The following is a 19,827-nucleotide window of genomic DNA, read 5'->3' as shown; positions in this document are numbered from 1 at the left end:
ATCGTCAACAACGGCTTCTATGACGCGCAGCTACCAAACTCCACTCAGGGGTAAGATCGCGCTGTCCGATGTGGAATGGAGTGAATGACGGAGTCTGCTCTATCCGGCCGTCAGTTTTTTCCAGGAAACTGCGATTCTTGGAAGTATTGTTTACACTGGCCAGGTTACGAGGCGTACGGAGACCCAAAATTGCGAATTTCGTTTCAAGTCTGTTTTGATCCTCAGGAAGGACGAAATTGGCAATCTCCGGCTTCTATTTTGCCCTCTTGCCCGATGGGGAAAACGCAATGAGCATTATTGACACCACAGCCAATGACAGGCCTGTAAGCCACGACTGCGCCTCCCCTGCTTAAGCAGCACCTGATGGACTCACAGACAAACCTCATACCCGAGCGATGCGAGCACTGTTTCTTTCTTCTGAACAATCGTCATAACGATTCCAGGCATACTCACTGGCTTGACGTGGCCTTGACAACAAGGCAATGAGTACACCTGGGAGATTGCGTTGCTAGGTGGGCCGGGTAATTTGCTGGCTGCACGCGAATGCGCTCACCCAGCGACGTGTACAGAGCGAAGGAGCGCCGCCTGGGTCCGCAGAGCCGCAGACTCGAGATGATTTCAGCCAACCACTCGCCTTCCCAACAGAAGAGAGTTCACCGCGCTGTAAACCACTCAGCTGGTTGTCTAATGCGACACCAGATGTCGTTCGTTGCCTCCCGCTCGCTTCCGGTTGTTCGCTGGTGCAAAGTCTAGGCTGCTTCTTCCCCAGACGAACCAGATGCTCCAACCCCACACCCTACTATCACATCTGAAACCATCGCCTATGTACCGGCAGTTCCAGATGCAGAGAAAAGCATGGCTCAATGTCTTCAGACCACTACCTATGGAACGGCGAGCGGATCTCAACGATCGCTACCAAAAGGTCTAGACGATGTCAGCATGCGCGCTGTTTCTTTGATCTTTACTCGCCTACCAAGACTCGTGGCCAGATCTCGCACCAGCTGATCTCTCAACTTCAGCTACTAGCGAAACCCTCGAGTGCCCCTCTTTCGCTAATGGATACTACAACCAGCTGAAGTCGAGAGCTGTCACGCCTGGATAAGCACTGCCGGACCCAGCGCCATTTCGTGATAACATTCGCCTGAACAACCCCCGCAACGGAATGGCCGTCGCCTCTTGATCCGTCGTCGCCAAGATACATTATTGGTCAAGTCTGTGTCTGCTCAATGTCTGGAACGGAGGAAAATGCTAAGCACCGATGAGCGACTCACATTGCGCACCTCTTTAGGGGCAGGTCTACGATAAGCTGTTCGTTGAACTTGATGCGAACGTGAACATCGTCACCCAAGTTTATGCAAGGGCACAGCATCGCTACCAGGATCCGCGCGATCAGTCAGCACCACGTTTCGTACTGCTTCTGTCAGAAGTTAATCGTGCTTTCTACAGCTCTTCTGCAGGCTGACGAGCTGCAAGAACGCGTGCTGATATCATCTGCAACGTGTACGCCGAAGATTATCTTCATGCACATCAGACGTAAGAGCAGTCTACTCGACTAAGCTCAGAGGCCGCCTTTGAAAGCCGTTCTGTAACAATACATTGACATTGTCGATACTGTAGCTCACTTTAGTGCATACAAATCACGATCCTTTTTCCTTTCATGGAGGGTCGATCGGAGCCTTCATTGGACCCTCTGGCCCCTGGCGTCAACTGCACTCGGATGGGACCGATCGCCAATAGGGTCATCAACTATTGCCTGGGCACTAAGAAACTGCCTTTTGTTCAAGCGCTCCCGCCCAGATACCGAAGCAGGTTACAGTGATTGAGGTTTGGTTGTAACAACTAGTTACTAAAAGTGAGATGTTTGTATGTTTGTACGTGAGAAACCAGCGTCAGCGCAGATCTGCGGGAAAAGCAAGATGCATTTTAAGCTTGATGCAACAATTCTAGTTAACAACAACCACCAGACCATCTATAAACATGCCTTGATACCTTCGGTTTCATCGCGGCGATACTGCCTGGTGGGTGTACTGCACCTAAACATAACTGGCCTGCCTTCTTGTTGCCGTAGCGCTGGGGTTGAATTCGCTTGTCCTTTTTCATCGGTCCAGAGAAGCAAACATGCGGCACGGCAAACCTAGTTTCTATCGATAAGGCGAACTCGTGGTTATACTTCCTGATCGGTGAGGATCAAAAGTCCACAGGACTTGTTCCTGGGCCCGGGCGTTGCGCCACCAACTTTGAGTTCGTCGCTGACCTCAGATGGGATGAGTATCTGCATGTGATAAGATGCTCCGCAGTTTCAACGCCCAACTGTCAACCTTGGAGGCACTAAAGCATCTCCATACGCATTCACCAAACAAGCGATTGCCCTGGGGCATAATGCGGTATGCGGTCAGATTAGGAATCAAATCGCGCACTTGATAGCATGGCGCCTTATTACCATCCACCATGAGATCGCTTGGGCGGATGCATGCTAATCCGATACACCACTGGCACTCACTACCAAGCGAGGAGAACACCAAGTCTATCAGACCCAAAGCCGTAAAGTGTTGAAGGATATATCATCTCCTGTCGCCTGCATGCTTGATCAGAAGGATTAATCGACCGCAGCAACTGCTCTTTCTGGACCTCAACACCTGTTGGACTAGGAAAAGGGATTTCGTCACTTGTATGTCGCTTGGGTGAACGGCCATCCTTCCCAAGCGCTTGCTCCCGCTAGGCCCGCGCGTCTAGTCGACACATCATGTTCCCCACTGTCGTCTAACTGGGACGGGGAAGACCAAGGGATTCCCTAGGTTGCGATAGTCTGTTGTGACGACTTAGCGGCTGGTCGTACACGCGTCACTGCTGTCTTGTTAGCTTGGCTCTGTGCCGATGATGAGACTGAAATGTGTAGAATCCAAAGGGAACTTTTTATATGGTGTTGCTGATTGTTTTCATCGAAACTTGCTACAGCGATGAATGCTTGACAGAACTACAACGGAAAAAGCTACAGTCTTGTAAATCAATGGGTCACTAACATTACAGGATGCAAATCTACCAGTCAAACAACTTCTACAGAGCTTGGCTCATGGGTCCTTGAAATTTCTGGATACTCCCTCATTTATTGTCCTCCGGGTTTGAGGAACTCGAGACCGATAAAGGGAAAGATACATGTTCAATACAAACTCACCCTCTGTGTGAGCCCTATGTGGTCATAGGAGTGCATGTTTCATGCATTTCTCCAGTCGTTTCCTTAAGGATGCTCTTCGCTCATTCCTTTTCCATCCTTCCTTAGCTATCCTTGACTCCCCGTTCACAACCTACTTCTCTCCATCCAACAGTTTAACCCTATTGCGGTTCGCTGCACAACTGGCATACCATCAACCACTGCCCCTTTGTTGCCCAAACTATCTTGCCTCTACATTCAACACATGGTTCTTTCGTAGCGGTGATCACATACCCGTTCTTGTCCTTTTCTCCTTCGTCCTTGTAGTGAATTCCCTTCTCGGTTTGCATGTAGGCAGAAATAGAGGAAGATGGTGCTGATGCACCGCTGTGAGATACGGTTGGTAGTTGTGGTGAAGCTGCTAGAGAATTGGAGGTAGAAATGAATGTAGAGATGACAACGGCAGGTTTGTCTGAAGTTTTTTGCGCCGAAGTCTAGAGATGAGAAGAATGCTTCAGGGGCGTCTGATTGATACTGGTAGGACATGGTGCTGGTATTGGTAATATCGGAGCTAAAGTGGGTTGGATGTTGTAAGCATGTGCCCAAGATGTGTTATAAGGACCTGAGAGTAAGGTTTTTGGTATACTAGTGGCTCAGCGGGGTATTAACCAAGGCTCTTACATTGTTTTGGGGTCGAGCAGGTCTGAGACGATCAGAGCGGAGTAGTGAATATATGGTTGCGCTGTTTGGAGATTGACCAGCCGTGCATTGGGTGTGTATACTGCCACTAATTTTCCTGATTGGATTTTCATTTGAGTAAGCAAACAAGTCTAAGAAATAACGGACATGTCTTTTTCGTGAAGCGGCGGACGTTGAACGCGAAATGATTGCATAGCATAAGGTAGTAGAGAAGAGTTGAATACTGATATCTAGGTATACCCCAAAATCTCATTTAGCTCGTATACACGCCTCACTCTGCCCGTAGCATCGCCTTGCATTCAAATTGCTTAGGAATCTCTGTCATCCTTTTAGGTACATTCTCAATTAGGAAATTGGCAGTCGATACATTCAACAGTGAATTTGGACGGGGTAGGCGGCGGGAGAGGAGCGTCACAGTTCCAGCAGTGACCAAAAGATGCATCTTCGTCCTCGGTATCGGAGTCATCACCATCAGAGACGTAAGGAATGAGGAGTTCTGTCTCTGATTTTGAACTTCGTTCTGTTTTGGATGGTCCGTTCGGTCTACTTTTGGCGCACTGTTTATTTACAGTTTTGGTTTTTGTTACCATTGGAAGAGTGAGCTGGCGCGTATGAGTGTGGGAATGATGTGGAGAACTACCAACCCGGGTATCAAGATAGCGAGACACGGACAGGGTTATGTAGCTGGGATTTGTGATCGACTCGCATTGTGAACGCTGGTATGCAATAAGTAACTATATCTTCACAGCTGTCATCGACCATGTATCAGTTAACCACATACGTAGCAACTCAGCTTGTCAAACTGAGACTTTAACGTGACATAATGCATCGCTAGCTAGAGGCCATGATGATCGAGACACTCGTGGTGACGGACTGAGTTTGTTGTCTCAGAAGATGTTGCGCTGCGGCAGCGAAATAATAGGTACACAGTAACTGATCAGTAGACCACACAGTGAATGGACTTGATGTATATATACCGCATAGCTCCCAACAACTTCTTACCAACAACACATACCTACCAGCGAGATCATTCAACTCCTTTCCAAACACCTGAAAGTTTCCAAGGATCCTGATACCAACACCAAACGAACCACTATGTCTGACTCGACCAAATTCACAGATAAGGAAGGCAAGATCGGAGCAGATCACTCGCCATCAAAATGTGTGGAAATCGATTACATTGGCATCCTTGAGCCGACATGTAAGAAGTGCGGCAATCCGTTACTAGGAGCGAATCTTGGGGCGGGCGGGGCATCCTTGAAGTGTAAGGGGTGCGGCATTTTGGGCGTCTATTCGGCATATAATGCCATACACAAGAACATGTAAGGAGATAATGGGCTGATCCCAACATATGTACACATGAAACCTGGTAACTAGAGAGATGCAAGTCGTGTAGTCGATTCGTGTAATCGTAATCTTGCCGTGGGAAAGCATCCTCATGAGTCCCTCAATTCTGCTGCGGCGAAATAGCCTTTACTTTCCACAACACCCCTATCTTTGACAACGGCGGTGTATTTGACTACCCACTGCGGCTCAACATCGCCCCTGAGACCCTCATCGTTTCCATTTCCTGCCAGCACACCCGAACCCTCTTCGCCTGATCCAAGTATTTGTCGTAGTGTCCCGCGTGGTAGGATGTTGGTGCAGTCGTTATGTGTCAGCAGCTCGATTTGCTGTTGCTTAGCATATAGTATCAAGGGTTTGGGCACAACACAGCAGTCCCTGACATTGATCTGATTCACACTTGGTTTTATCTTTGTTTGTTCGAGGAACTTGGTTAGGCGCGCGACGCCGAATTCTGCAATTCCAAGTTTCGATACGAGACCTTCTCCATGGAGTTTCTCGAGCGAGCGCCATGTTGTTACCATGGTTTCTATGTCTTCTGGTGGTGCCCCGGCTTCGGGACAGTCGCCCGCAGTGTTCTCGGAGGTGGATTGTGTCGCAGATGGGGGCGAAGGCGGATCGTCATCGTCGAGATCGGAATCTTCATCGTCGGCGTCGAATGTTATCCCTGGGAAGCTTACGATCAGGAGATCTATAGATGATGTACCCAATTCCTTCAGCACGAGCTCTATCGCTTCCCGTGTTTGCGCGCAGCGCCGGTCTGTGGGTATGTTGGGGAGGTAGAATAGTTTGACCGTGATGTCGTATGATTCTCGGGGTTCAGCAAGAGGTGATGGTGTATGCGTGGGTACATATAAGGCTGAATCGGCCTTGGTGGTCCACGTTGCGTAGTTTGTTTTTGAGGGCGATGGAGAGGGTTGGTGGGCGGCGAAGTTTGCGCGGAGGGAGGAAGTGAGTTCGGTGTTTGATTTCTCGAAGAAGGGTCGTCTTATCACGGAAGGACCACCGGACATGGTATTCCTGTGTTGTTAGGTACCGTCTTGGATGGTCTGAGCAAGACATACGAGGTAGAGAGTATGAGCTTCATGATGGTGGTTGGCCAGCGCAAGAGGCTGAACAATGACGCAAGATAGAAGGCCTCTGACGACGAAAGCTTATTGTGTGTGTGTTCTGGGGTGGTGACTCTTCGGGGTTATTCGAGTCGCGAGACGGGGACGGTGAACGTTTGTCAGCGGGTGGGCCGTCTTAGGAAAGCAGTCGCGTCGGATTTTCAGTAGCGCGGAAAGGCTGAATGGCAGATGGGAACAAAGCAGAAAGCGAGAATCAGAAGCGCATGCGCATAAAGCCCATTGGGTATATCTACAAATTTGGATGGCGATAGCGGGGATATGGCAATGGACGAGGCGCATTGACGTCTCAAAGTCGCGGGGCTGGCCTGTGACCGCCGATCGCCGAACCTAACATCTTTCCCCAAGCAAGTGCACCAGACACGACGCTACCGGCATCTTCTCCTCACACGACACCATGACAATCAAGTAAGAGCTCTGCTGTGCTATTACATGCCATGGACTGTAGTGACTGACAGTTGTAGATACCTCATTCTGCTGTCCCGGCAGGGCAAAGTGGTTGGTCCCTCACCCTAGAATCACAAGTCCCTCTGCTGAAGCTCGTAGCGCCTAGCCAAGTGGTTCACCACACTCGCCCCCAAGGACAAGGCCAAGATTGTCAAAGACGTCTCGCAGCTTGTCCTCGCCCGCCGCACGCGCATGTGCAACTTCTTAGAGTACAAAGGTCAGTGGGTCCCGCAGGGGTAATAGCTTCGCTAGCTCACACATTCTGCTAGACACCAAGATCGTCTATCGCCGATATGCCTCGCTCTTCTTCATCGCCGGCTGCGACTCGACCGACAATGAGTTGATCACGCTCGAAATCGTCCACCGCTACGTCGAGCAGATGGACAAGTACTACGGCAACGTCTGCGAGCTCGACATCATCTTCAACTTCCAAAAGGCATACTTCATCCTCGACGAGCTGCTGCTTGCGGGGGAGATGCAAGAGAGCAGCAAGAAAAACGTGTTACGGTGCATTGGACAGCAAGACAGCCTCGAAGATATGGAGGTGAGTGAAGTGTGATGACTTTCGGGTCCGCTTCGCCGCACACCCATAGCACCAGCTGGCTGACGCGCCGTGTCGTCAGGCTGAGGACGATATCGTTACCAAGATTATGTAAAGCGTGTACGGAACGCACCATTACACAACTCGTCTTTTGGTCCTCTGTCACCGACCGTCCCAAGAGCCCTCACTGACCGCGCCTGATGGCTTTCCAGGATGCGGATGACTTCAAAGGCCGACTTAAAGAGAGCGGCATCCTATGAGACCGGACCCGGTTTGCGCATACGAACACATGCTGTACGGCGTTATTGGAGTATGGGAGTAGGCAGCACGACACACAGTCGTGCGTTGCGACACGGTTCATCCGCTTCATTGCTAAAGATCTTCTCAAGGGCAGGCGTCGGAGCAACACGATATCACACGGCGCAGGGAGTCGGATCATCTGGAGAACGCACTACCTGCCATCCTGCCTTGTAGAGCGGATGGCGGTAGCTGTACTCTATCTACTACAATTCAAACACCTCGGACTGGCGGGCTTGCTCGACACAGCTAGGTTTGACACAAGCAGCTCATGGGCTCGAACGTGATTACACATCATGATATCGAGACTTCGCCCTTGATAGACTTGATCATTCTCTCTTGTTGCTTTCTTTTTTCTTTATGCTGGTTTACTTACCTTATCCATCTAGCTACAGGTCTCCACACCACCTAGGCACTGCACATCGTGACAGCAATTGGTTCGGATCAACGTTTGGTCCTTCATTCAGAACCTTGACATGCATACATCAAATGAAACGCTGCCGAATCCATCTGGGTTCATTGCCAGGCAGCTTCCTGTCCTCCTTCACGTGCTCGAACAACATCAGATGACATGCTCAGACATATTCGGTACCAAACACAACTAACATCATCGCTCAACACCAGTCGTCTCTCGCCAACTACCCATCCGGCCTTATCGGCAGCTGTTGTTGGTTGAGGGCTTGGTGTTGCATCGACCAATCAGGAAGGAAGACCCGACACACATGCCGCTGTTAGCTCGGCGACACCGCCAAGCTGACCTTCTCCGCAATCGCGACCACGTCGTAAGAGCGACACCGACATCTCACACCACATCTACACCCAAGCCATACATATGTCCACTGCCTGCTAGACGACTGTCTGGCCGAACAACAGTACCCTCTCCTCTCTGCAGCCAGCCTAGAGTCGTGTTTACTGGTTGTATCGGTTCGCGCAGGCTACCCCCTCCCGACCAACACATCACCTCCACCAGCAGCTACGGCCCGCTGAAGTACTCTCTTATCTCAAAGATCCTGGATCATACGCGACATATTCCACAAGAAATATTCAGGCAATAGGAACCTACAGCAAGCACAATGAAGGTACGTACACGATGCAATAAGGCTGGAGGCTATGACGCAGCTAACCCGGTGGGACCGCAGTACCTCGATTTGTGCGCCCTCCACGAGGTCAACCTCGCCCTCAACTTCGACACGCAAGATACAGCCATCATCGGCGGATGCGATCTGTGGACGATAAAAGCAGCCGGTAGCGACAAGAAACTATACAAGCGCATCGAGCGGACGCTCGAGGAGCGACACAAGGACTTGCTGTCGGCGGTGGCAGGGCTCTCCGAGCAATCTGCCGCTCAGTTTGCAGACCAACTCGATGTCTCTCGAGACACACCATTCGGAACCTTCAGCGAAGCCGCGAACCGTCATACATTTGCCTACCTGATCGCGACGCTCAACGCAACCCACATCGATTACGATTTCGCCAACACACTGAACCCGGACGAGTTCCGTCGCGAGACCATACACAGCTTCATGCACAAGATCGATACAACAATGTACTACCTCCGCCCACAAGTTTACTCTGCAGGACTACCAGCAGGCGCAGTCACACCGCTTGGCTCACCGATCTGGAGTCCACGGAGTTGGCACCTACTTGATAGCGAGATGGAGATGTCAAACTGCGAATACTATGCATGGGAGCCTTCAGATGACCCATTTGCCGACGACGGCGCCATTTGGAGTCACCACTTTTTCCTGTACAACAAGGAGCGTAAGCGAGTCGCATACTTCTACCTCCGCGGAGTATCCGCTCTGTCAAACTCGCCTAGTGTCGCCATGTCGCTCATGTCCAAGTTCAAAGCATCGAAATACGAGTCCAGCGCCAACGCAGGAAGCAGGAAGCGTGCCGAGTACTGGCTCGGTGACCGTGCCAGGAAAGGACTCGAGGCATACGGAGACAGTGACGAGCTCGACAACATGGTCATTGATCACCCTGGTGATGTTGTCGACGCTGAACAACAACGGTACCTACCGGCCAGGGAGATGAGTATGGATGCCGAATACTACGAGAGTGAGGACGACAGCGATGTTGAGTCACTGGTCGATCGAGAGAGGGCTGTGAGCAAGATACGGTCGATGAGCGAGTGCGCCATGGAAAGGATGGAGGTCTGAGCTCCCATCCGTCTTCGTCGGCCGCCGCCACCTTGAACCAGGTGGGATTGATGGCACTCAACATGCCAAATGGCTCTTACAACGAGCTGCGTTCTCCTTGTTTGATTTGCAAGGCGGCATTTGAGGCGTTATGTGGTTTGTCTTTTTGTCTGTTTTTACAGTTGTCTGGCATCTCTTCACCGGCTCGTGAGAAGACGACCATGACTGACACAAGGCGTTACGGTCGGTGGGAGCGATCGCGTTATAACGTCCTTGTTGCATATCGTCTGAGCCTTGAGATACCCCCTTGTCTATGCGTTCTTTTTTGTTAAACTGTTTTCGTTTGTTAGCTGTTTGCGTATTTGACAAATGGTATAGTGATGGGTCACTGCGAATGATGAAATGACATGGTCGGGTGACGAAGGTGTACATGACGTTGCGGTTCTAATGGTGTATTACAATGTTCATCAATTAACAGTAGCCTCCAAATCTCAACTCGAAAGTGTCATGTGTGGGTACGCAGGCAAAGACACATCACACGTCACACGTTGCACAAGTGACTGCGTCTTGAAGTCTGGAACCCAATGTTTTTAGTATTAGCTTATCTGCCTTCCATCCGTTTCTAAAATTCAGAGATTACAATAGCAACCATGCGATATTGGACGAGTCATATCGAACTAATATACCTTGCTGGCCACAATGTACACGTCTCCTGCCAGCGCGAAGTTTGACAGCTTGGAAGCCTGAGCCCTATGCACTAAGCACGTTGAGCAATCTCTCGTTTCGCTTGTTGTACACCACCCAGTGTCATGTAGTGGTCACGACTGAGGTGTTCACAGCATAATAACGAGCTGAGCGCTTTTGGTATGGCAGCATAGGAGAAACACAACATTCAAGAGTGGAGTACATGTTTTGTTTGTCAAAGCAAAGACGACCATACCAATTCTGCGCTTTGTTTTGGGAAAGAGAAAGGGAAGGCCATTGTCTGTCCTTCTCCCATTTTCGGTAAAATCCCTTTTAAGAATATAGTGGAAAGTGAAAGCAGGAAGGGATCAGGAGAGAGGCAGCATATACACCACTAGGGTGGATAGGTCCCAGGTGCTCATGTATATGAAGCTCCCGTTTTTAGTTTCATGAGAAGACCAACAGAAGCTTTTTTCTGCGCAGCTCCGAGGTGAGAAAAAACATGTACGAGGATACTTCAAGTTTTGTCGAAAGAGCGCCTCGCTGCTCATGGACCATATCAGAATGTGCTTTGGAACCAGGCACACATACATGTTGAAGAAGTATGGGATTTTGGAAATAAGAGGAGAGTGTGTGATAGAGAAGAGAACGAGGAGCAGTCAAGGGGAGGTGTCTTTATACTCAGTTGTACACTCGACTATGCACTTTAACTCTGGCCGGGCACGCACATCTTGCTCTATATCATTCTTTCCTGTCCACAGGGCGATGAAACTGCACTCAATGCTGTCCTCTTAGCTTGAATCTTCGAATAAGACATCTGGACTTTGCAAACTTACTCCCAAATCATAGTGGTACGTTATCTCTTTTTGAAAATTGGACAAAGATAGCAAACCGTATATGAACCGGGTCAGAGCAGATTCATTAGCTGTTGGAATGTAGGTGCTGAGTATTGGGTACGTTGGATAATATGGAAGAATGTTTATATTGCTTCTAACCGAGCAAGGCCAATTCGACTTGCTCCATTGCACATGAGTTTAGATTGGCCTGTTTTGGAAATCAACACGCTGATGAGAAGCATTTCGTTGTCTTTTTTTTTGGAGCAGAAAGAGACACAAACATGCTAGGTGGTGTCTGGCGTTTTGATGAAAACACACCAAGTGGTAGTGATAACAAAGACAGCAAGACTGATATGGGAAAGGTAGCTTTTGTACTTCAACCCTCTCAAAGTCGTAAACAATACTGAAAGAGTACCAGCTAGTTCACCAAGTCCTACAGGCGTATGCCATGGCCCTTGAGAACCATTGTTCGTGACTTACAACGGCTCATGGAAGGCATAAGAGCTGCATTTGAAGCAGCTTTACATGCAGGACCAGCAGATTGTAGTACTAACGTCTCCTCCAAAGCTGGGCTACATCACACAATCACCATATGAAGTCAACACTTGTTATTTTTCAATGTGTTTGTATTTCTTGATATATACTGAGATACTCAAACAAAGTGAACAACAAAAAAGCAGGACGCCAAGTTGAACAAAAGTTCAACCAACTCCCATCAAAAGTCGGTCCCGAAACCACACTATGCGACTTGGGTTAAACAGAAGCCAAATCTATCACAATAACGTTGCCCGCGCTGGGTCGTTGCATTACTCGATCCGACCGAAACCCAAAAAGAGGGTATACATGTTGAAGCGGAAAGAAACACTCGAAGCTCTATCGTAGCAAAACACTCTTACAAGATAAGAGCACCACCGAAGAGCGAGGAGGCGAGGACAACGGCACCGCAGACGAGAGGAGCGAAGCTGAACTCGGGACGGACGGAGGCAGCAGCGCCAGCAGAGCCGGAGGCGCTGGCACCACCGGTGGAGCTGGGAACGACACCGCCGGATGTGACAGCACCGTCACCAGCACCGGCGAGGTTGGTCTCGGAAGAACCAGCCTGCTGGGAGCCTGAGCCGGAGAGACCAGGGCCGTCACCAGCACCCTTCTTGAAAAGGTCGTTGGCGCCAGAGGGAACAGCAGGGAGCTCGTCGCTCTTCATGGTGACATCCCAGGTCTTGGACTGGTCGGGGCAAGTGGCGGGCTGGCCGTTGGACTTGTAGCCACCGTCGCCAGTGGGGTTCTTGGTGGAAGAGAAAGCCTCCTTGAGGGCCTTGAAGTCGTCGCGCTCAGTAACGGAGTCGCCGTTGATCTCAACAAGTCCGTAGTTGGAGTCTTCCTGGGAGTATTCGTAGACGAGACCTCCAGAGTAGACGCCGGTCATGTCGGTGCTGTAGAGAGACTTGACCTCCTCGAACTTTCGGGTTCCCTTGTTGCAACCGTATTCGGAGAGGAAGATAGGGATGCTGTAGTTGCCGAACTTCTGAACCTTCTGGTCCCAACCAGAGGTGGTGTAGGAAGACGGGTCACACCAAGAGTAGTCGTTGAAACCGAAGAAGTCGCTGCGAGCGGCGTCGTCACCACAGTTCATGTAGTCGGCCATCTCGTAGCGGTTGCTCTCGACATCAGCGGCAGAGTAACCGACAGGAACCTTGCGGAGACCGCGAGCGTTCATGTAGGACTTGATGTCACGGGTGACAGCCTTGACGTAAGGAGCACAGTTGGTGGTCTTGTCGTCGTTGATGACCTCGTTGGCGGAGAAGAACAACAGAGTGTTGTCGTACTTTGCGAACATCTCGACGGTAGCGAAGATGCTCTGCAAGTAGACCTTGTTGTACGACTTCTGGGGCTCGGCGCGGTTGATGGAGTACTTGGGGGTGTTGAGGTCGAGAGCGAGGTAGATTCCAGCATCAGCGAGGAGACCCATGCAGGTGTCGTGGTTGGCGCTGTTGTCGACAGTGTAGATACGGACGGTGTTGATACCGAGCTCCTTGAACTTCTCAATGTCGCGCTTGCAGCCAGCCTCGTCAGCGATGGGGTCCTTCGCATCGGAAGCGCCACCAGGCTGGTAGTCAACACCACGAATGTAGAAACGCTCGTTGCCAGCAAAGAAAGCTGAGTAGTGTTAGTAGGCGATCGTCATCGTAATATGTGGCGTGACATACCATTTCCCTTCACAGTGACGGGGGTGATGGCGCGCTTCTGAACAGCAGCAGTAGGGGTGGCCGCAGCTGAAGCCGCGAGAACGGCGGCAATGGCAAAAGTCTTCATGATGGTCGTGTGTGAGTTGATGATATTACGGTGGGCGGGCGTATGGACAATTGGTGTGAGCGATTGTTATAAAGCGATTGTCGGATCGTCAAGTAAACAATTACAGTCTTTGGAGAATGCAACTCCCGTGAAACGAGTGTAAGAAGTTGCGATTAGAAAAAGGTAGGCAAGGCAAGAAGCACTTGGTTCGTGAGATGAAGAAGAAAGGTCAAAGCAAGATTCCAGGGAAAACAAGCAGGTTAAGCACTGTTTGAAGAGGGAGGCGACGCGTCCAATTTCCTAGTGGAAGGCGCCTTCCCTTTCTGATTCGTTCTTTCCCCGGTGGGGATCGCTCATGCATCGCCCGGCTGGAGGCAAGCAGCGCCAACCCCTGAACAAGCCGCACCAAGCCCACATCCAAGGAGCCGCCAACGCCCATCGGCCCACCTCAAGCCTAGCTAAGAAGAATGGCTCGCCGTGGCGATCATGCTTGGATGGACTGCAGTGAAGGACGCTGAAACACGCGTCTGCCGTCAATCATTCACTGAGTCTGTCGCGCAGACAATGGCGATCTGTATCAAACGGGTTCAACGCATGTCTTTGCCCCATGCTGCGCAGTCTTGCTGCCGAAATAACGGCCCACGGCTAAGATTGGATTAATGACGACATGTGGGTGCATCGTGTAACTGCTGCAGCATGGCTGGCTGGTCCATTGCTGGTTGCTTCCGAAACGGCGATATCTGCCTACGGGTTTGTTGTGAAACGAGGCAGTCGGTCCGGACCTTTGCACCGTCTTGACATCACGACGCTAGGTCTGCTCGATTTTTTAATCGTAGCCCGACGAATCATCATCATCTGCCGTATTTGAGATGCTGGCGCTGGGAATGCGGGTTTTTCGCAATCGACTAGTTCGCCATCTTATTATTAGAGCATCGGTCAACCTCCTCAACACGACGTCCAGCCATCGCACATGAGAACGACTTGAGCATGAACATGAAAGCACCACCCTCAAGCAGTCAGACCTTTGACTGCACTGCCATCATCTTTATCGAAAATACGTGCGCCCGGTCTGGGTTATTGACAATGCTTGCGCCAACGGGATCTAGAAGATCATTAGTGGTTCAGCCTCAACATGTTGGGAACGCGGTCTTTGTTTTACGAGCTTTTCGCCATCATACCATTAGCGCTAATACCTATTCCCTTGCCGACTCCCGTTTATACACATGCGGCGTTGCTGCGGAGTACAGCTCCGGATCATTACTAATAATAAAGAAAAAGAAGTTCATCCACTTCCCCATACAAATCCCCATACAGATACAGAACGATAGTCCCAATGATATCACGTCCCTTCCCTCCTCTTAGGTCATTATAATGCTCTCGCTCCCAAGGTGCTCTAATTTTTCTTCAATCCAAAGTACAATCCAAGTACTAGCGCAATAACGCACAGAATCAGGACGACTGTCAAGAGGATCCACCATTTGAGCCTTCTCGCGCGCCTAGCGGACTTGATTCCCTCGTCCAACTGCTTGTTCGCATTCTCGGTGTCGTCCTTGACCTGCACAGTTTGCTCCTCGGTCCGTTGGATGATGGGCTCTTGGTAGACGACCTGCTCGTTGAGCTGGGTGAAGAGAAGGGCAAGCTCGCCCATGGTCTTCTCGATACGCTGGATGTCGTTGTGACGGGCGCGGACGGCGCCAAGAACACTTGAGGCTTGGCCGCTGCGGTTGGATTTGAGCTGTTGGGCTGTTAGTTATGTCCTCGAGCCACGCGTGATATCTGGCAACTTACAGCTTGTGTGAAGATGCCCTCGTCGCCCAGGTCCGAGTTTGCGATCTCGTTGACCTCGGCATCCGTCGCATCCGGGTTGATGATGCGGTACTGGCGCCCGACAGCCTCGCGATACCTCCTAGAGTACTCTGCCTCCTCTTTCTGGAAGTCCTCTAGCTGCGTCTTGAACTGCTTCTTCAGCGCCTCGACCTGCGTCCTCTTCATCTTGTCGTTGGGATCCCGGACGGCATCCCTCTCCAGAAACTTGATCTCGTCCTTGATTTGCGTGTTCCTGATCTGAGTGGTAGTTACAATGCTCTCAAGTTCGGCGGTGGAGCGGTTGTCGGGCGATGACAGCATGCGCTGGTGGACGCTCGCGATGGCTTGGATGTCCGAGGTGAGCTGGCCGATGCGACCCTTTGCGCCTTCGATGCGCGCGAAGAAGTCGTCGCGATTGAGAGGCTGTGGGCCTGGCGCCTCCATGCCGGGGTTTGCGCCGTAGACACCTCCATTGTTCATTGGCACGTCGGTGTGAGGGACGGTCTGCTGCTGCGTGTTGGGCTGGCTCAGCGCACCGGCTTGCGAATATTGCGACGGCTGCGAGTAGTTGGACTCGCCATGACGTTGGAGCGGCGCGGGAGGGTTGAGCTGTTGTTGTGGCTCGTCATACTGCTTGGTCGCGTCAGTCGTGTCAATTTAGGCCGCGCAGATGCGACTGCTTACTCCTCCGCCATAGGGGTTGGATGAGCCGTAGCCGGTGCCTCCATATGGGTTTGATTGACCACCGTATCCAGCCTCGGCCTGGCCATACGGGTTGCCGCCATACTGGTCGTAGTTGTGCGACATGTTTGGTGTATGCTGGGATGGATTGACAGCGTTGGGGCGATGGTTTCGGAATGCCGCAGTGGAGCTGGAGCTTGGAGAACAGCCGCGGAAGCTACGGAATCCTGCGCTGACTGACGGGCGTGAGCGCGGCGAGTACTCCAACAATTCTTCCGCACAACAAGGCTAGCGACGATGAAATGAACAGCGGATGCCTGTGCTTGGGGTAAGGCAATGCCTCGAAAATCGATTAATTGCAGCGTGCCGCAACCTTGTTTTGATGTGGGTTGCGAGGGAAATTAAGATGAGACCCTGTTGAATCAGCCCAGCTCTGAGCCGCGAAGACCAACGTCACCAATGGGACAAGAACGGGCAAGACACGCCCTTAGTCATCGCCGGCCATGATCGCGTGGCTCTAGCGTGCTCTCCCGCGAGGCGCAGCATCATCGTCTCCATCGCCATCGTGCTGCAGAGCAAGGCAGCTGAATTTTGAGCTCCTTCATTGTATGCTTTCATGCTTCCAATATTGTGTGTTGTTCGCGCCTAAGCCCATGGAACATACCCAGGTATGTACGAGGCTTCAGCGTACCTAGCTCTCGGTCTTGTCGCCCAAGGCAATACGCCGAATGAGGTAATGTCAGATGCCGCTTATGAACTCCCGCGCTCAACGGATACTCAATGCCTATAATCAAGTGCGAAATGATACCCGTGTACTCAAAAGAGACGATCGTGCGAGCTTGCGCCTATGACTGCGCCTACCAGCATACTGCAGTGTCAGCGCTGCGCCTGCGTTCTAAGGCATCCGTTCGCAACAACGACCCTTTTCGACAAGCGTCAATGGCAAAAGTTCACTTTTCGTTGTGCGCGTTAAGTAATCATGTAGGATAAGAAAAAGAAAACATATACACCGAATAATGAACAGTCTCTCCCTGTAACTACAGACAGTAATTCTACTAATTCTCCCCTTCGAAAGTGGACAAAGCCATCTATGCAACACCTACCATGTCCACTGCTTACGCCCAAAACATAGTATCGTCCAGATTCGGATCCCAAGGATTCATCTGGTCCTATTCTTCGAACTTATAGAAGCCTGTCTTTATCTTCTTGAACACCAATTCCGCCAGCTTCTCCTTGATATTCTTCTAATCAGCCTTCTCCCTCTTCTTGCTGTTCCAGTCCTTCTTCTCAGTCTCTGTGTTTGATGCGATCAGCACACTACGCACCTACTCCTTCTTGGTACGAAGCTCCTTCTATTTCTATTACAGTTCATCTTCGAGCGGTTTGTCGTTCTTGATGAAATAGTCCCAGATGTACATCCGATCCCGGTCGCACAATCTGTCAGTGTAGTAGCTTGGCGAGGCGTAGGACACAGTACAGAGAGCGCGGACATATGAGTAGCAGATTCTGTGAGTCAGCTTAAGAATGTTTTGAGCGTAAGACCTCCTGGGATACCATCTTCAAGGATGAAGTAATGGGTATGCTTTGCAGTACCTCTGTAGTAGATGATACTTTGGGGTAGTTCGCCGTTTGCTTGCCCTTTCATCCAGGCTTTGAGTCGTTCGTACACTATCTGTTTAATACAGCTACTCGTCTGCGAAGTTGGCGAAATCAGAATTGGGGACAAGGGCTATACATACCTCGCGATCAGTCAAGTCCACTTTCTGCCGTCAAGTCATCTCAGCACCATGATGCGAGTCACCAACATGCGCAATGGGGTCCCATCAATCAGAAGGCACTTATGTCAGAACTGTGACTCACGCTAAATGCTATACTGGATATTGAAGGCCAAACATGGCCAATCACCGCCCAACGCCCCTGGCCCCAATGTCTTTCCAGAATCCTTTCAACCACCATAGCCAGTGTAAGAGATCGCAGGATGCTAGACACACAGAAAAACTAAAACCTATCCACCAATCTAGGCATCACCTCCTGTCGCCCATCACCCAAGTCAACCATCTCTCTCACTTGGAAACGGGGTATACCCCCTCCTTCTTCCACCACCTAACAAGTGCGCAAACTCCGGTGCCACAAATCCCCTATTACTCCCTCCACCACCTACCGGCATCGGTACCGTATACTTCGTATAATCTCCATTGCTGCCATAATTGATACGCTGACCATATGCATCAACCGTTGGCCTACCCATCGGTCCATTGAACATGGGCCTGTTATGGTTGACGCCCATTCCTCTAGGTTGGCCCCTCGATCTCCTCTCAGCTTCCTCCCTGTCCTTGGTCCTTTGCATACGAGCCACCTCGCGTTTCCGCAAGTCTTCGGCGTCATGGTGAATAGAGCCACCGATGATACCATTCGTGGTTAGGGGAGCGTTGATAGACGGTAGGTTTGAAGCACCACGGATATACCCATCATCAATATCGCCACGGACTTCTAGACCACTTACTTCCCCAGTCAACAAACCCATCGCTTGCGGTAGCATTCCCACCGGCATGCCCATTTTAGGTTTTCCATACCAAAAAGGTTCGATGTTAAGGTGTTGGGCGCGCGCCTTTTGCAGGGTTTTGTTAGTGTCGAAACGCTCTTCCCAAGAGAGGAGGGTGAGGTCACGGAACGCGTGACGGAAAGAGCGGGAGGCAGTTGCGAAATCGCTGTTCCGTGGGCATAGTTCGCCGTTGTAAGGGAGTTCTGGGACTGGTGTAGGCTTGGTGACGAGAGAGAGGAGGCGGGTGGCTTCAGGATGCTGGACGTGTTGGTGTGAACCGTCGTCGTTCACTGGTGGAACTTTGGCAGGCTTGTACTGCACAAGTGCCCAGTACACATGCGGCTTCGTGTGACTCTCCAAGAGTCCGATGTGGTAGTTCGCCATTGAAGACTCGCCGCCACGTACAAGGACGATTTTGTACTCAAAGCCCGTGATGTCTTGGTAATAGTGATAATCCTCTTTCCAATGAGAAATTTTAGCTTGTGGTGCTTTCCTGAGGGATGAATAAACAGGCTTGGGGTTTGAAACGGAAGAACTCGGAGATTGGTTGGCTGGGCTTGTGAAGTCATCGATAGTTTCGATTGGAGCACTCTCCCGTTCTGCCCTCCTACGCAAGAGATCCTCTTTTGCAGATACGAAAGGAGTTGGTGGGACCACCAAAGTAGAGGTAGAGAAAAAGAAGCTCTTGCTCTTCCTGGGCTTAACAACAGCAGATTTCTTTGACGTACCTGATCCGGTTAATTCCTTGATCTTCTCGCATCCTTTCCTGAACTTACTGCCATCTGCCAAGGTACCCAGCCTTTTGAGCTCTTTCTTCTTTCTCCTCTCTTTCATCAACACCGCCCAGGTATATTTCTTAGCGCTCAGCTTCCTCCTCCCCTGGAGAGAGTCGTCAAACCAGTCATAGCTGACTACATGTATGCCTAAGTCGGTGGCTTGTTGAACAGCATCGGCGGGCTGCTTGTATGCTTCTTTGCTGGCGATGAGGTGGGTGACGCTCTTGGTGATCTTAGCAGAGTATTTGCCGCCGTTTCGCTCGATCCAGCTTCTCATCTGCTTAGCATCGTGGGGGAGTGTGCCAACAAGGGCAATAGTTAGCTTGTCTAGAATACCCATTCTGGTATCGCCGCGGATATGGGACGTAGGAGTATTCGTATGTAAACTCGATCGCGAACGAGAACAAGGTTTTGTGATATCCGGATCGCGGTTCAAGAACTGGCGCGAGGCGGGCTGATCTTACCTTTT

At 50.9% G+C, this 19,827-nt stretch overlaps 6 protein-coding genes across 6 annotated transcripts; 2 read left to right on the top strand and 4 right to left on the bottom strand.

Moving 5' to 3' along the window:
• Positions 1-5,283: 5,283 nt before the first annotated feature.
• Positions 5,284-6,278, bottom strand: AA0111_g5822 (hypothetical protein; the record flags this gene model as incomplete). Its single annotated transcript, XM_028651977.1, has 2 exons — positions 5,284-6,211; positions 6,256-6,278. The coding sequence occupies 2 exons, from the start codon at positions 6,276-6,278 to the stop codon at positions 5,284-5,286; spliced, it is 951 nt and encodes a 316-aa protein (XP_028506609.1).
• A 437-nt stretch (positions 6,279-6,715) lies between these two features.
• AA0111_g5821 (hypothetical protein) lies at positions 6,716-7,421 on the top strand (the record flags this gene model as incomplete). The annotated part of the gene is made up of 5 exons (XM_028651976.1): positions 6,716-6,726; positions 6,783-6,816; positions 6,865-6,982; positions 7,035-7,309; positions 7,389-7,421. 5 exons carry the CDS (start codon positions 6,716-6,718, stop codon positions 7,419-7,421), a joined length of 471 nt encoding a protein of 156 aa, XP_028506610.1.
• Positions 7,422-8,676: 1,255 nt separating this feature from the next.
• On the top strand, positions 8,677-9,765 carry AA0111_g5820 (hypothetical protein; the record flags this gene model as incomplete). The annotated part of the gene is made up of 2 exons (XM_028651975.1): positions 8,677-8,682; positions 8,743-9,765. The coding sequence occupies 2 exons, from the start codon at positions 8,677-8,679 to the stop codon at positions 9,763-9,765; spliced, it is 1,029 nt and encodes a 342-aa protein (XP_028506611.1).
• Positions 9,766-12,156: 2,391 nt separating this feature from the next.
• AA0111_g5819 (1,3-beta-glucanosyltransferase gel1) lies at positions 12,157-13,574 on the bottom strand (the record flags this gene model as incomplete). Its single annotated transcript, XM_028651973.1, has 2 exons — positions 12,157-13,418; positions 13,469-13,574. 2 exons carry the CDS (start codon positions 13,572-13,574, stop codon positions 12,157-12,159), a joined length of 1,368 nt encoding a protein of 455 aa, XP_028506430.1.
• Positions 13,575-14,946: 1,372 nt separating this feature from the next.
• Positions 14,947-16,166, bottom strand: AA0111_g5818 (hypothetical protein; the record flags this gene model as incomplete). The annotated part of the gene is made up of 3 exons (XM_028651972.1): positions 14,947-15,288; positions 15,342-15,992; positions 16,044-16,166. The coding sequence occupies 3 exons, from the start codon at positions 16,164-16,166 to the stop codon at positions 14,947-14,949; spliced, it is 1,116 nt and encodes a 371-aa protein (XP_028506429.1).
• Positions 16,167-18,090: 1,924 nt separating this feature from the next.
• Positions 18,091-19,698, bottom strand: AA0111_g5817 (hypothetical protein; the record flags this gene model as incomplete). Its single annotated transcript, XM_028651971.1, has 1 exon — positions 18,091-19,698. One exon carries the CDS (start codon positions 19,696-19,698, stop codon positions 18,091-18,093), a length of 1,608 nt encoding a protein of 535 aa, XP_028506484.1.
• Positions 19,699-19,827: the final 129 nt, after the last annotated feature.

The sequence above is a fragment of the Alternaria arborescens genome, assembly GCF_004154835.1.
Source record: "Alternaria arborescens strain FERA 675 chromosome Unknown contig_12, whole genome shotgun sequence".
NCBI lineage: Eukaryota > Fungi > Ascomycota > Dothideomycetes > Pleosporales > Pleosporaceae > Alternaria > Alternaria arborescens.
The sequence above is the reverse complement of the archived record's forward strand: the minus strand, read 5'-3'. Positions and strand labels throughout refer to the sequence as shown.